We start from the raw sequence: 15,375 nt of genomic DNA, 5'->3' as shown, positions 1-15,375 counted from the left end.
TCAATGACATTGCTACACTGACTTACAGTGCCCCTGACATAAACCACTTTGCTGCATTGTATGATTTGACTAATATATTATACAAAACAGCCACTTCCATTTTTTAACAGTCTCTGTAGGCTGCTGAAGCAGACAGTATCATTTTTCCAGATAAACCAAAACACTCATAGTTACAGGAAAGGGCCTGAATGTACAGTGCTGTACTGTATACAGTTTTGCTTATATTGTCTGAATTAAATGAGAAAAAATGAAGCTGGGCCTTTCAATCTTCCAAAGGAATAAAATATTTGTACAAAAAAGAAAAATCCTTTGTAAGACCTTGGCGGCGCCTTCACTCTGAGCTCAGGCAACACTATACCTTTGTTCTGACTGAAAGATGAATACAAACAAAATGAAGAGTAGAAATTACTTCGTGCAATCTTCCAGGGCAAAACCTAAATTCAGAGTTCATTATGTGGCTAATGCAAGGGAGAAAAAATCTGGATAGATTATCAGCAACTTTTAAGGAATGTTGCATTTCCTACCCGGTGGCTGTATAAGCACAGAAAGGAAGGAATCTAACAGCTTTAGAAGCGCAAGATATTTTATTTTCTGTGACTAGGCATGATTATTTCCTTTGCTTATATTTATGAAATCATTGATTATTCAATAAAGCTTACTAAAGTATTTAAAAGATGCATTGAATTCGGTGCATTAGGTCAGTTTTATCTTTTCCACCGAGAAAAGGTAGGGTTTCATGGCCATTTATGTAGTAGGGCTTACACTGGCGCTACCTCATTCTTGTAGCACATGGAGGCACATGCTGTGTAACAGGCTGGGTTTGAACGGCAGCTACTCTAAACTGCTGGAACCATTCCTGAAAGATATGCACCTTGGAGGAAACTGTTAGAACTGTTCCAGAAAGGTATGCACCTTGGAGGAGCTGAGCAGGCGGCCTCCAAATGGAGGAGACAAACAGAAACTCAGACGATCCTCATTCTTACTATTTCCCACTTGGCAGCATAGACTTCCTGCTGCTTAATTGTTTGAAGGTGCCAGCCTCACATGGCTCACCACAGGGAATTTAGGCTGTTAAAATGACGTTATGAATATAATTCCAGGAAACAAGCACTAACTCTTAGCTGCTATTGTGTTCTGTAAGAAAACATTTGCATTCCCTCCTAAACTGGGGAGCCAGGCACCTTGAAAAATCAGGGGTCACTCATAGGAGTGTACCTGGAACGGCCTGAGTTTTGGTATTCTACAGCCTGGTGTGTTTTACACTAAACGATTTCTCATGTCAGATTAGCCATCGAAAGATAGCTAAAAGTCTGCAGACGTGCAAGACGAGCGTATCAGCCATCCGACTCCTTTTCATCAGACATAGCTAGCAGTGGGTGTGCTGTCAAAAGCAACTATATCATAGGAACAGCTATGATTTTACAGCGTCATCTGAAAATCATCAGTAGCAAAGAATATTTTTCCTACTGATCTCTGTATCTGACCCCATCAGACTGACGAATTATCAAACAGTAAACTCATTCCAAAATTGGAAGAAAATGACTAATAATCAACATCAGCTTGTAACTGTCTGAAGCAGCTGCTTCTATTTAAACCTGCTCTTCTTCTTATGGAATCCACAAGTGATAAAATATTTTTCCTGGAGGATCCAAGATGTGATGCTATCCTTTAAATCAACCTAACAATAAATCATTTAGAAAGGAGAAAAGCAATTCAATCAACTGTTAGCATATAAATTCACTGTGGAATAAGCTTCTGGTGCCATTTAATAAAAATGTAAAAAAAAGAAAAAGATTGTTTTTTGTTTTTTTTTTTTTTTTTTGTTTTTAACCGAACAAATTTTTTGAAGCTAGATATGGGGGGGAAATAGGTAAGAAATTCCTCATTTTACAAGTGTTTTACACTTTATTTTTCTTCATCACTTAACGGCAAGTAACAGGCAGACAGTCAAAACAGAAAAGATCTAAATGAACATAATAAAATCACACAAAACACTACCTTAGGGAACAAAGGAAGACAGTGGGAAGGTCTCTTATATAACAATATTACTTGAATGAAACTGTACATCATTATTAAGATGACTATGGTTCCCTAAAAATTTCACGGAAAAGCCCTTTCCTTAATGAGTATGAACAAAATGTATCATGATTTAGAACATTTTAAGAGGTCATCAGCATACATATAATAAAAGTGGGCTACTAGAAAAGCTGGACTACTGGAAATAGTTTAAAGGCCATATGTACTATTACAATCAACTGGGTAGAACAGTCCAAAGACTTTTAGCAAAGTGGCTCCCTTATAAGAAATCAGTATATTCTACTTAATCTGCCTTATATTTTAAGAAAAAAAAAAAATTAAAAGAATCACCAAATACTTACTTCAAGTAGCAGGGAATCCACCTCCCATAAAGAATTAAATGTTTTAATTGATGTAATTGTAAATTAATCGCATATTCTACCATCTCCGTTTCAGCTACTGGGTTGTTTTTAATGTAACCCTGTCACTTACCTACCTAGCAAACTGGGCTGAACTTGTGTTCTTGTATTAATGTAAAGTTCATTCATGCATGAATACACCCAAATCACTGTTACATGTTACATACACCCTGTATCACTGTTATATATGTTTTGTATTTTCATATTTTATACAAATGTTTTTTCAAAGCCATTTTTAAGGGTTTAGTAGCTGTATTTGTTCTAGTGACTGGCAGAAACATCCACATTTGAAAGGGAACAAGTTCTGCATTCTCTGGAAAAAAAAGGCATTTGCAAGTCGATTTTTGACTAATAGCCTTGAAGATGAAACACTGTAAATGCACCCAGTTACCCAGGCACCAGAGTTACCCAGTCTTCAGCTCCTTTGACTGATGCTTCCACATTTCATGGGCACCAGCATTCATTATTTAAAAGCAGGTGGAAACACAGTGAAATATAATCCCTGTTCCCCCTTCCCCCCCAGCTCTGCTCTTACTTGACTGGCCGTGCAGTTGGATAAGCACGTCTTGTTATCCGCAGCAAGGTAAAAGTTAGTGGGACAGGCACAAGTATACATCTTGTCAGGGGCTAGAAGGCATAAATGACTGCAACCACCATTGTTTAGTGTACACAGATGTTTAGACACTGTGGGCAGAATAGGAAAAGTGAATCAGACTCTATTATTTCAGTATACTTCAGGGTATCTGCTTTGTAGAGGAAGAAAAATGTATTACACATAATATTTTTACAATGGAATGTCTCAAATCAAAACCCATAGGAGGCAACCTTTTCCTTTTCCCTTTAAGCTATTCTCTGTTGTACACAAAAATTAATTATTACTGTGAATGTACGTTCAATAGCGAAAGAAAGTGAGGAAGAAAATGACACTAGGTGGGTTTGGTGTCTTTTTATATAATGAGACAAAAAATTAGCTTATCTAGGTCAGGTGCCAAATAGTATTCAGTTACAGCTCAAATATAGGCACACCAGAGATCAGACACAATTGTAACGCCTACGTTCTCTGATGTTCCCTCAGGCCAACAAGTTTCTAAATATCAGTATTCTTCTGTATTATTAACACTCTCTCACTTTTCAAATAATAAGGTTAAATGTTTTCATAACACTTTGTTTCCATCTTGATAACTGGTAGCTCACACTGTAATGCAACTTTACAGTTCTGTACTTCCAGTCAGTATCTGGGTTAATTTTCCAGCACCCACATTGATATCTCACCACTGAACATGATATATTACATTTACTTAATACCAGTTATCCTTACACCATTAACCACAGATTTCTGATTAAAAATGCTAATTTGAAAACTTCCACAAGTTGAAACAAAACAGAAATAAGAATAAATCACGGCAGATGAATGAGCTTTCATTAATTCAGCAACTGGCTATTAAGTGAAATATGTCAATGTGCTGTATGGAAAGCATAGATAGAATAATTACCATCAGGTTGCCTATAAGAATGATACACCTGGATGTCTGTAATGGCATGCCATGAGTTAATCAGCGATAATCTGTCTGATCCAGAAGTTTTGTGGGCACGGCTGAGTGACTTGGTTTTCCCATCTGTCCAGTAGATGTAGTCTTCAAACAATGTTAGTGCAATCACCCCTGGAATATCTTGATTAGGAACTGTAAGAAGAGATACTAAGATTAATGTTCACTCTTGGAAGACTGCCAGTTAAAATATTCCATACTGCATGGGCTGACAGATACAACCGCTATATAATGTCTTGAGAATAATTGTCATGACAATATGTCAGGTCTAGAGGGTTTTTATTACCCATTACGATAAAGATGGATGGGGTACGAGCTCTGCTTGCTTAGAATTAGTTGGCCCAATCAGTGGTAAAGAAATAATTTCAGTTAACATAAATTACCTCCAGATTTAAAGCAATGACGTTAAGATTTAAAGTAGTACATAACATAAATATGACAGCCTACTCTTTACAGAAGGCCAATATTCATTTGCTGTTTTAGGGGAATAAAAGTTATTAGAAAACATAGGCACTGTGTTTAACATGCTCTAAGACAATCAGTAGTATTTTATTTTGGCAAAATATAATGATAAGAGAAAGGGGGGGCGGGGGAGGGTAAGTTTTGCATTAAAATAAACATAGCAGTAAGAAGGCTTATTGCTTATTCCTAGCATAACCAACCTTATAATTTAAAATAAGAAAGTGATGATAGTACCCCATTGTTACAATATCAAACAATTATAAGCCAACATAATTTCAAACGGGATGGAAGAACAAAAGGCAGAAAAAGCTTTGGAGCGTTCTTTATCCTACTGCATACTCTTTAATCTTGAACTACTTGTACTTAGTAAATGTAAACTGAACACCACTTTTTTTTTTTTTTCTTTTAATGTATTTAGTTGTAATCATAAATGTCACAGGAGAATATCTGAGCACAATGGTCAATTTGTAAATTAAAACCGGAGCACCTGAGTCTGCCATTTTTAACCAGCATATCCTTAACACCTCTACCCTGTTTTCGTAGCTGAAAATAGCTTCATCTTTTAACCTGGAATGTGCTTAGAGTTGGAAAATCTCAAATTCCAGTTGGAACATTTCATAGTTCACTGATAACTTATGACTGATACTGAGTATATGGAATGACAACGTAGCAAATTCGATCTTCCATACAATAGTCTTGCTGATGGCGAATTCCAGTGAAGGGTGTGTTGCCTTCTGGTCAAGGAAACATTGCTTCCTAGACCTAAAATAATTTTTCCTTCATGTATGTTTACACATACCATAGCCATCATACTGCAATAACAGCATGATATTGTTTTAAAGAGCTTCATAATGATAAGAAATCACAGTGCAAAGAAATCTTAATTATGGCACTTATAGGCAAATTTGGAATAGTTCCTTAGAGAGTATAGTAACCCCAAGAAAAGCTCTTATAATTTCCCTTCTTTGCAGAATCACTGTAAAAAAGGGGTCTGTAATCTAGAAGTAAATCACTCCTATGGTGATTGCTGCTGTCTTGTTCATAACTGAGGAAGAATTCTTGAAGTACCATTACTTTAAGTTTTGTTGCCGAAGTAACACATCAAGTACAACAAAACAAGACAGAAACTATAAGTACAGATACTTCTGTTATATTGATTCTTCTACCTCTTTCCTTTTTTTCCCCCCTCTTATTTTCTCACCACTGGATTTATCAGAATAAATTGCAAGAAAAATCTGCTAGATTCAGGAAAACACCAAAAGGCTAGAGCAGGGTTTGTCTGACCACTGGAAGACCTATATGTATTATCAACTAATTAGTTCAATTACTCGCATGTTAATTTTATCCCCACTCTGCTCTGGAGTGAATTAAATAATTCCCTTGGTGGGGAAAAGAAGCTGTAGACTAGACAATAGTACCAGCTTCACCCTAGAGGTAGCAGGGAGTGTGTGGGCATCTCTAGTAACTGCAGGCAGCAAAATGAACCCCATGTCTAGACACGACGGAGCCTAAGCACCCCAATCCCAGTCATTTCCCAGTGTTTTTAATGTTCTTTTGCTTAACATGAGTGATTTTCCTTGAATCATCTTGAGATGCCTTGAGATGCCTCTGCATACATCTTTGATAATGTTGAATTCTACTTAATACTGTTCAGAAAAGACATGCATCTGTAATTGTAATCTTAAAAATTGAATGACCTTTAAAATGTTTTAGTATAATTATTAATTGAAAATGCTAATTATCATATCATATGCTTACTAGCAGGTTCATAGAACCAGAGAATGGTTTGGGTTGGAAGGGACCTCAAAGCCCACCCAGTTCCATCCCTGCCCGGGCAGGGACAACCCTCCCCAGCCCAGGCTGCTCCCAGTCCCATCCAGCCTGGCCTGGAGCACTGCCAGGGATGGGGCACCCACAGCTGCTCTGGGCAGCCTGGCCCACCGCCTCGTCATTCTCATAGTGAAGAATTCCTGCAATTAATTAAACCAGCAGAGAATTTGCACATTCATGTCATTCAGAAAAAGGAAATTATAATTCTGAACTCTTACAGAATTATCAGTTCATCGAAATCTGTGTACATGCACGCTCTGTAAAAGAAACCCCTTTTGGTTTGAATCACTATCCAGTATCACAGTAAATCATTGAGAAACTGGAGTCTCTCAGGCTTCCTCTGTTGCCACTCGTTATAGTAAGTTACTTCATTGAATCTAAGTGACTCAGTTGCTTTATTGTGCCATATTTACCATAGGATTTTAAGTACATCTGGGCACAACATAATCCATCGTGATGTCTTGCTACACAGACACTTAAGTATATTAAACTCAGCACTTTTTATTTTAGGTAGATTAGAAACATTTGTTAGTTTTCTTGTAACTTCTAAGTCATACGATTATGCCGCAGTACAAAAATTAAAAGACAAGCAGGAATTTTAGGTATATCTGCAAAAATGCAGGAAATTCCCTACTGATCTTAAAGGGCAGTTTCTAATGAGAAATACAAACCAGGCTGACAGAAGAAGCAGGAAGGAACAGCAGGAACTGTTAACTCTGAGTGAAACCCCAAAGATATCCACAAAGCTATTTTATTTTTGCTTGAGTTCAGGAAAAACACTTGTTGCTACTTTTGACATCAAATTAAAGATTTCAATGGTACCACTCCAGTCTTTCTAAATAAAACGAATGTGGGGGTTTTTGTCTGTTTTATCTTATTCTGATCACAGCTAAGATTAAAATCAGAATAAATGGCCATATAAAAGCCTTAATGCACATGAAGAGAATTTACATTGGAAAACTATTTTGATTTTGTCATCTTTATTGTTCCTCACCAAGGAAAAATGTATCTGGCAGTCATCCTCTTGGCCATCCAGGAATTACAAGTAAACACCATATCCTGAATATAGATGTATAAGTAAATGCTGTGTATGTTTGTGGGTTGCCATACAATTTATCCTAGCTTCAATATGGATTATACATACATCAGAATCCAGATGATCCTTTGTATTCCTGAACTAAAGACAACTCAGGACAGTAACACATACTGTTTTAATTGTCTCATTACACCTTATTAATAGGGAAGCTAAGTTGAATGTGTGGCATAAAACATTAAATACTACACTTAGAGCACTGCAGTTCAGAGAAGTGTTCATTGACCCAAGTATGTTTTTATGTTTTTTAAAGCCGACTATGTAAGCACCAGGTTTAAAAGCTTGAATCTTCCAGCTATCTTAAAAACAAATCCACAATATCAAACACAATGTTACAAATATTATACGCTCTTTTTTATGTTCTTTAAAAGAAGTACATCAGAGTATATCTGTTTCTAAAACCTAGGTTTTCCAGTATTACCACATACATTGGTCAAAGTTAAAACTGTCAATGATTTAAACACTCGCAGATTAGTTTGTCCTGCCACTAGTTCTTATTTTGAGTAACTTTATAAGTTCAATGGGTTTCTGCATTAAAGCCAACTTCTCATTAAGTTATGTCTCTCATGCTCTCTATTCTTTGCCTTTGAGGACACCAGTGTTTCAAGATTTCCAAAATTTCAGGTGGTGGACAGCTACTGATTTATCATAAATATACATAGTAGAAGAGGCACTCACTTTCTCTCTTGTCATTCCTTTAACTTCAAGATAACCTAAGCTGCATTAATCTACCTCTTTATAAATGACACACATTAGTTCTATGTTGCAACACTAGTTGCCAACCTCACGGCACCCATTGCAGTGTGAATCAGTTTTACACAGGAAAGCAAGACTAACTTTCTCCTTTCTTTCGCCTACTTTCTGCAAGTAAATGTGAAGTAAAGCCACGTTAGTTATGACTGGTAAGTACCTCTGCTTCCCCTCCATCACCTGTCTGAAAACATTCCATCAAGATGTCTCGTTGACAATCCATTAGTAAGAAAGTAATATATTCTGTTAAACACAAAACTTACATTACACCAACACCAACGGTCAAATCGACCAGGAAAGTCATGGAGAATTTAAAGTCGTATTTTAACACAGAGTCATGAGAACTACACTCACTTAGTGTTACTTACTTTCTAGAATGACTGATGTATTCAATAGATCTCATTTTTTTCCTTTTAAGGTTTCTCATAACAACATCACCCCATGGCCTCTATGAATGCTTCCAAAATTGGGTTAAGTAAGCTGAAGCCCAATCCATACTTCAAAACACTCAGCAAAAACCCTAATAAAACACCTACCTGCAGACCAATAATCACTGGATACAGCTCTAGCAGTAAGTATTTTACTATACCAGTACTTACTAGATGTCCCCCTCATTGTTAGAGTATCAAACTTAAATAATCCCTTGTAACATGTGCATAATACTTTTCTCTTGGATGAAGAAATCTCAGCAAGTGTAACTGCAGCGCTGTTCAATCAGAAAAAGGGTAACTGCCCAGCTGCCAGACCCCACCATCACGGACGGGGCACATCAGACAGCTGCTACAGCATGAGGGAAGAGAGAGAAGTGCCTTTAGCCTTTTCATACCTCCTTGCCTGAGTAGTATTACTCAGCTGTCTACTTCCACCGAGTCCCAAATAATATTTCAGTGATTCAAGTTTCTTACAGCCTACCATATAGCACATCTCAGAAAATATATGCCAGCTTTCATATGCTGCAACGCACACTATGTATCACATATGAGTAAAAAATGCTATACTTTGTGCCAGCAATGGGATCTTATTAATTCAAACCGATACTTTGATTTTTCATGACCCTCATATTATTTAATAAAATGCGTTACAGGGGCATATTCCACAACTTACTCCACAATTATGAAGGACAAAAGCCATGGAATACAAAATCACCACTCTAAGGAATTTCTGAGGAATATTTGCACCTGACAATTGCTTCTGTGATTCCTTTTCCTACCACAGCCTCCTCTTACAAGGGATGGGCGAGCCGCTTGCAACCCTCCTCTTTAACAGGTCTTCTACTGCCATAATAGGTTTCATTGTATACATAAATCACGGGTTCTGTTACACTGAATGCTATCCCAAACAGTGCTTGATAAAGCAACAAGAAGACAAGAAATGTGGTAAGAAAGAGAAGGTAGAAAAGGGAAAGAATGCCCAAGCCTATCCGAAAGCTGCAGAAAATAGGAGGAAGAAATACAGGTGGGTAGTAAAAGGAAAAAAAGGGGAGGCTTGCAACAGACCAGAAGCAGTAGCAAATACAAATTATTAGGTACTTGAACACAAACGAAAATGACAATACATAAACACAGTAAAGGGAGATAAAGTGCTGCATGAACTTAGGGGAAGAAGAGCCACATATCTCCATAAACTGGAAACGATCATGTAGGCATATGAGAAGCACGCACAGACTTAAAATGTACATCTCTCCCGTACATTTTGTACTGATTTTGATCCAAGAATATAAATTCATATGCTGTAAGTCATATCTGTGATTAAAACGTCTACTCTTCTCTTGTGTGAACTCTGTTTCCCTTATATTTTCTGAGTACCTCTACCTAAGCAAAAAAAAATATGTTCATTTGATTCCAGGGGTGAAAATCATGCCATGTAGGATTTCCTAACTACAAAATATGCTTCCTGAAGAAGCCCTACAGAAGAAGTGAAACCCAAACTCACTCAGCTCTTATTGAAACACAAATATTTCAAAAGTAAAACCAAATACTGTAACTAATACGAACAACAACAAAAAAATAATCTCATTGTCATCTGGTAAAATCCATGTGCCAAGAAAACGTTCCCTCAAAAGGACAAATGCTGCCTTCCTCTAATCAGTAAACACGACAAAAAATATCTGTGCTTCGTCATGTCCACCAAGGTTACATTTTCTTTGGTGCTCGGCTCCTGTTCAAGCTGAAGCTTGTTGATCCCCTCACTTCTGGCCTAGAAAGTGATCTGTCCCTCCCCTTTGCAAAAAGAAGGGACTGCAACCTTGCCATGCCCTCATGCAAAGTCTACAAGAAGCGAAGGGGTCAAAGATTGCTGTCACGCTCCTCCCAAAAATGCTTTCACCCAGACAGAGTTCCAGTGCTGGTAAGTAACAGCTAAAGGCAGTAACGGTTGTTAAAAAACATTATAAACGACCTTCTTCTCCCACCATGGCATTAGAGCAGTTTCTGTTTAAGAATTTTGGCACCCAAAGACAGAAAATTTACAATGCTGATCAAACCTTAGAAGTTAGTGCATTCCGCTCTCTGTAACTCTTCAGCTTCTGAATGGCAGTAGAATAAAAATAAAAAGCCTACTGACATCTTGATCCAAATGGAACCAGTGGTAAACCCTTAGGAAAAATTAAGACTCCTCCAAAGACAAACTGCATCAAGGAAGAGCAACAGTTAATAAGGAAACAGCCATTATACCTACAAAAACAAATAAACTCTGCAATCACTGATCTCTGGTGCTGCAACAGTGGCCCATACTGTCCTCTTTCCACCTGCAGTCCCTTGGAGACATTTTTGTCTCATTTCACATTCAACTTGTAACCTCTTTGAGACACAGTGAATAATTTTTATTTCTGTATAGTACTTATTGCTGATTCTTGCTCCTTTTGATAAAGAATCTTAAGTGCTTAGACAATGAAATTAATAATGAATAATGGCAATAAGATTATGTCTATTAAGCTTGTGAAAAAGTATGTATTTTTGACAGATGTAATGAAGTATGTTCCATTAAACCACTATTTTTTTTTAAGGATGAGATGCTTTATAATCACTATTACTTTTATTAAACTGACACTTTAAAAAAACAAACCTGTCAAACTGAATGAACAGGAAAAAAACATTATTCATAGAATATATACATTAATTCCAGTAATTGAAGCTATGTTTCACAGGAGAAAAAAATACACCTTTAGGATGGTATCACTGATATTTTTAATAACAACATGTGCATGCATAGGTATTTCTTTCTGCACATGTGATATACACATCACACATCCACATTGGGGAAGTATGGAAGATAAAAGCCCTAGTATTAAAGTGGCAGGACATTTTGCCTGTCAAAAAATGTAATTGAAATAGTGAAAACTGAGAACATTTCCATGTAATATCTTGCATAAAAACTGTTACACATCCCACAACTACTATCACAAAGGCAGCAGGAAATTTAGATTTAAATCTAAACACAAAAAGGCACAAATGCATCTGTGGTGTTAAAGCAGACTGTTATGCATAGACTTATAATGATACCACGAGAAGAGATGAACAAATTTTCAAAAATCTGCTTACAAAAATTCATTGATCAAATCTAGGACTGAAATATTTTATTGTCCTACTTTAAGAAGTTTTATTGCCTTTTTAATTTCACTGTGAGCAGTTGTTTATATGCCAGTTGCCCCATGGCAATACAGACTAGCATGCTGTCACAGCAGTGGTTAAATTATTCTCAAATATATACAAGTCACTATTTGAGTAAAACGACTGATAGCATGGTAACGGGTGTCAAAGATTCTTGAATTATTTTTCAGATTTACAGAGACCATTTACATGCCTACCAGCCCCTACACCTTAGATTGAAACCAGTAGCAATACATCAATGTTCATCCCCACTCTGCCCCCCAAGTTGTTCCTTCCTTCATCTTCGCCTCTCCATCTCCTGCCCGGACTGTCTCTTGCCATCACCTACCTGTGAGCATACGGACTGCTAAGCCCCTTTGGTTTATCTGATTTACCTTCTACAACTACAGATGCCGTTCAAAACTTTGCAACTTTCTGCATCAAAACCCTCCCGTTTCTGATTGTGTTGATATGACCATGGGGAGGAGACCTTGTGACACAAGAAAAAAAATGTCTTTTATGTTCTCTGTTCCGGTTGCTTTCCGACAGAATAACTGCATGGGAAGTAATGCCCATCCTTTATAACTTGTGATGGCGCATGTCCAGCTCATACAGAAATATACAGTGAATGTCCACTATGTTTTTAATGAGTATGTAGAAAAAAGTTCACAATCTAATCAAATTTGGGTATATTATCACAAGAACAGTGGAAGATACAGAAACCAACCTGTTGGCAATCTTCATAAACTGGGCTCCATAAACTGGAGACTGTGGAACTTTAGAGTAATGTAACTGTGTGAACTGCCTTTAATATAGGTCAATCTGTGTATTTTCCTGAATATTATCCTCTAAAAGAGATAGAATACAATAAAATAAAATAATCAGATTTAGGAAGACATATGAATTGGAGAATTTTATCTGAACAATCATGAAAACTGAATCTAGAATGCAATAGTGGAGGTGAAGCAATTATCAGTTTGTGCTATCAGATGGGGCTATAATGACTGAATCTATAGACTCCTCAAAAGATGGGGAAAAACTGTTGCAGTATCGGAACTACTGTTTATTTCTCATCTGCTGTGAGAAAGGCTCTTTTTAGACTTTTCTAATTTCTGAGCTATAAAAACTGCAGCATAAATCTGGAAGCAATTGGTTTCTGTAATCTCCTAGATTACTTTTACATTAGGACAATTTCATAAATAACTAGATTTACTCTTTGATAAAACTGTGGAGGCAGAGATCAGAATTAAATACAAATACTTTCTACCTACAAAGCCCTTCCAACTAGCAGTTGCTGAAATGACAGGTGATAAAAACGAAAACAGGTTATAATCCACCAAAACCTTATACTTGATACTTTAAAACTTGTATATATGTACACCAGTTCTGAGGTTTGTAAACACTCAGGCAGAAGCCAATTCTGAAGAGAAGTGGTTTTTTTTTCAAGTTGAGATACTATAGGAAAGTTTCTGTTAATTATATTACAGCTAAAGTAGTAATTCACAAATGCTTAATTCATTTAAGGTTCAACATTTTTTCATTGCTTAATTTTCATGCCTCTGTAAGATGAAGAAATAAAGTGCTCAACTTGTGTTTTTACAGTATAAGACATCAAAGAACTTGACACAGTTAAGGACTAATCTCAGCTCAGGAAAGCTTCTGTACAGCTCCTAAACTGGACTATCAGATTCCACTTTTATAGTTTCATTATACTGAAATTCTCATCTTCAAAGAGTGAAATGGGAAAATGGTAGGCACCTTCAGGTTTAAGAGCTCTGAAGGATAGGAAAACCTGCATGAAGGCAATCAGATACCTAGGGAACTGTGAAGCCTGCATCTCCTCTGGGCAGTGGGAGCCAAAAGCAGCTGTTAAGTCTGACAAATTCTTAAATGTGGTTGGGTTTTTTTGTTGTTGTTTTTTTAAGGCTCACAGAAGTAAACCAGCTTAGTGCTTAGCCAGATTAGTGCTTCAATACTTGCTTAATCATTTAGCGTGCATAACATTTGTGAATGCCGCAGTGCTAAATTGGCTAAGCTCTAAAGACAGTTTACATAATCAAGCATTAAACTTCAAATAGATAAGCAAGGTCATTGCTGCCCCTAGTGCCAAGAAGAGCTCCCAAGTACTGTAAGATTTCTTGCCTAGTTAGCATGTTTTCAAAGTTCTTACTAGGACTCTCTTGATAATTATAAAAGCCTGTTACTCTATTGAAATGCAGAGGAACTTTACAAGAAAAAAGCAGCAGATGGTCTCTTTTCCTGAGAAATCTTCATAATTCGTAAGAAAGAAAAAAACCCCACAAAACAAAACACTAAACCCTTGTTGCAAAAATTGTTAAAACTAAATTCTAAATACATGTAAACTCCCATTGCATGGAATAAACACTCCTTGATTTAACATACAGCATGTCAGTGATCAGCCAAAGGTTGTTCTGTTTGTCTTCAAGAAGCATCTAGTGCAGAGCACAGAACACTGCAGTCCATCTCATATAATATCCACTTATAATAAAAGATTCACCAATTCTGACAAGATACTGATTTACTGGGTCTTGTGAAATCTCCATGGCATTTTTTGATACATTTTCTAACACATAATTTAAGATCCCAAAGATATATTTTCAGAAAAATGCACAGCAAGCTACCCTTATCCTTAAAGGTCAGATAAACAGGCAAAAAAATACTTTGCTTACAAAAACTAGCAAGTCAGACTGCATCACTCACATGATTCCCATTTATACTTCTCTCTCTGCTCCTTAAGTATGTATTTTATGGTCATCATATGTGTGCCTTCATCCTTCTCCATTTGGAAACACAAAGGATAGAATAAACTCAACCGTCCTTTTAACTTAGACAACACAGTGGTCTCAAAATGACAAAGGAAAATGGACCATGAAATCCATGTGAATAATATGTCTTCAAGAAACAGTTATCACAAGATATAAACCTGATCTTCCTCAAGTGCTTATCAACATGGATTACAGTTTCTCATACCAGAAATCTAGAATAGATCACGGTTTCACCTCTTCTAAAATCCCACCACTGAACTTCGAGTTTCCCTTATTAAGACAACTGATTTGAAATGGTTAAATTTTATCTTCCAGAAATATTCCTAGTCTTGTGCTGAAACATGAAGGCATGTAAAATCTATTTGGAAGTTTGTTCCAGGAGAAGAGGGGAGGCACGGAAAAGATTCCGATTAAAGACAAATTGATCATTACGTAGGAGCTTTTCATAATTCTCAGCACCCTTTGGAGCACCTGCAGGCATCTTTCATCGGTTTCAGATACCAATAAATCTATTGCTGCTTTGTTAAATGCATAGAAACTTTTCCAGAACTTGATTTTGATTTGATAACCACCTTGAGTGGAGATCCTAACAACAGAAAGTGACAGACAGCATTAGCTAAGGAAAAACATCTTCCTCCCACATAATTTAAACACCTCAGGATCTTTCTCCCAAAGCATGTTTCTTATTGCATGAATATTTACTTATCATCTGTACTTAAAACAGACATATCGTCAAAAGCAGGATGATACCAGGTTTACACAAAGTCAATGTGACTTTTAGAGCTCGCCTCAGATATTTAACTGGTAGCAAATTTTTATAAATTTTCATTCACAAATGGAAATGGTAAAATGATCAGGCATGAAATCTTGCAGAACTTCCAGTAA

At 36.7% G+C, this 15,375-nt stretch overlaps 1 protein-coding gene across 1 annotated transcript in view; it reads right to left on the bottom strand.

Annotated features, from left to right (window-relative positions):
- LRP1B (LDL receptor related protein 1B) overlaps positions 1-15,375 on the bottom strand; it is a 379,972-nt gene that overhangs the window by 91,390 nt on the left and 273,207 nt on the right. The window contains 2 exon segments of the mRNA XM_037398644.1: positions 2,971-3,119; positions 3,929-4,117. Of these exon segments, the coding sequence (XP_037254541.1) occupies positions 2,971-3,119; positions 3,929-4,117 (338 nt within the window).

Source organism: Falco rusticolus, chromosome 8, assembly GCF_015220075.1.
Source record: "Falco rusticolus isolate bFalRus1 chromosome 8, bFalRus1.pri, whole genome shotgun sequence".
NCBI classification, from domain to species: Eukaryota; Metazoa; Chordata; class Aves; order Falconiformes; family Falconidae; genus Falco; species Falco rusticolus.
Note: the sequence above shows the minus strand (reverse complement) of the source record. Positions and strands in the feature narration are given on the sequence as shown.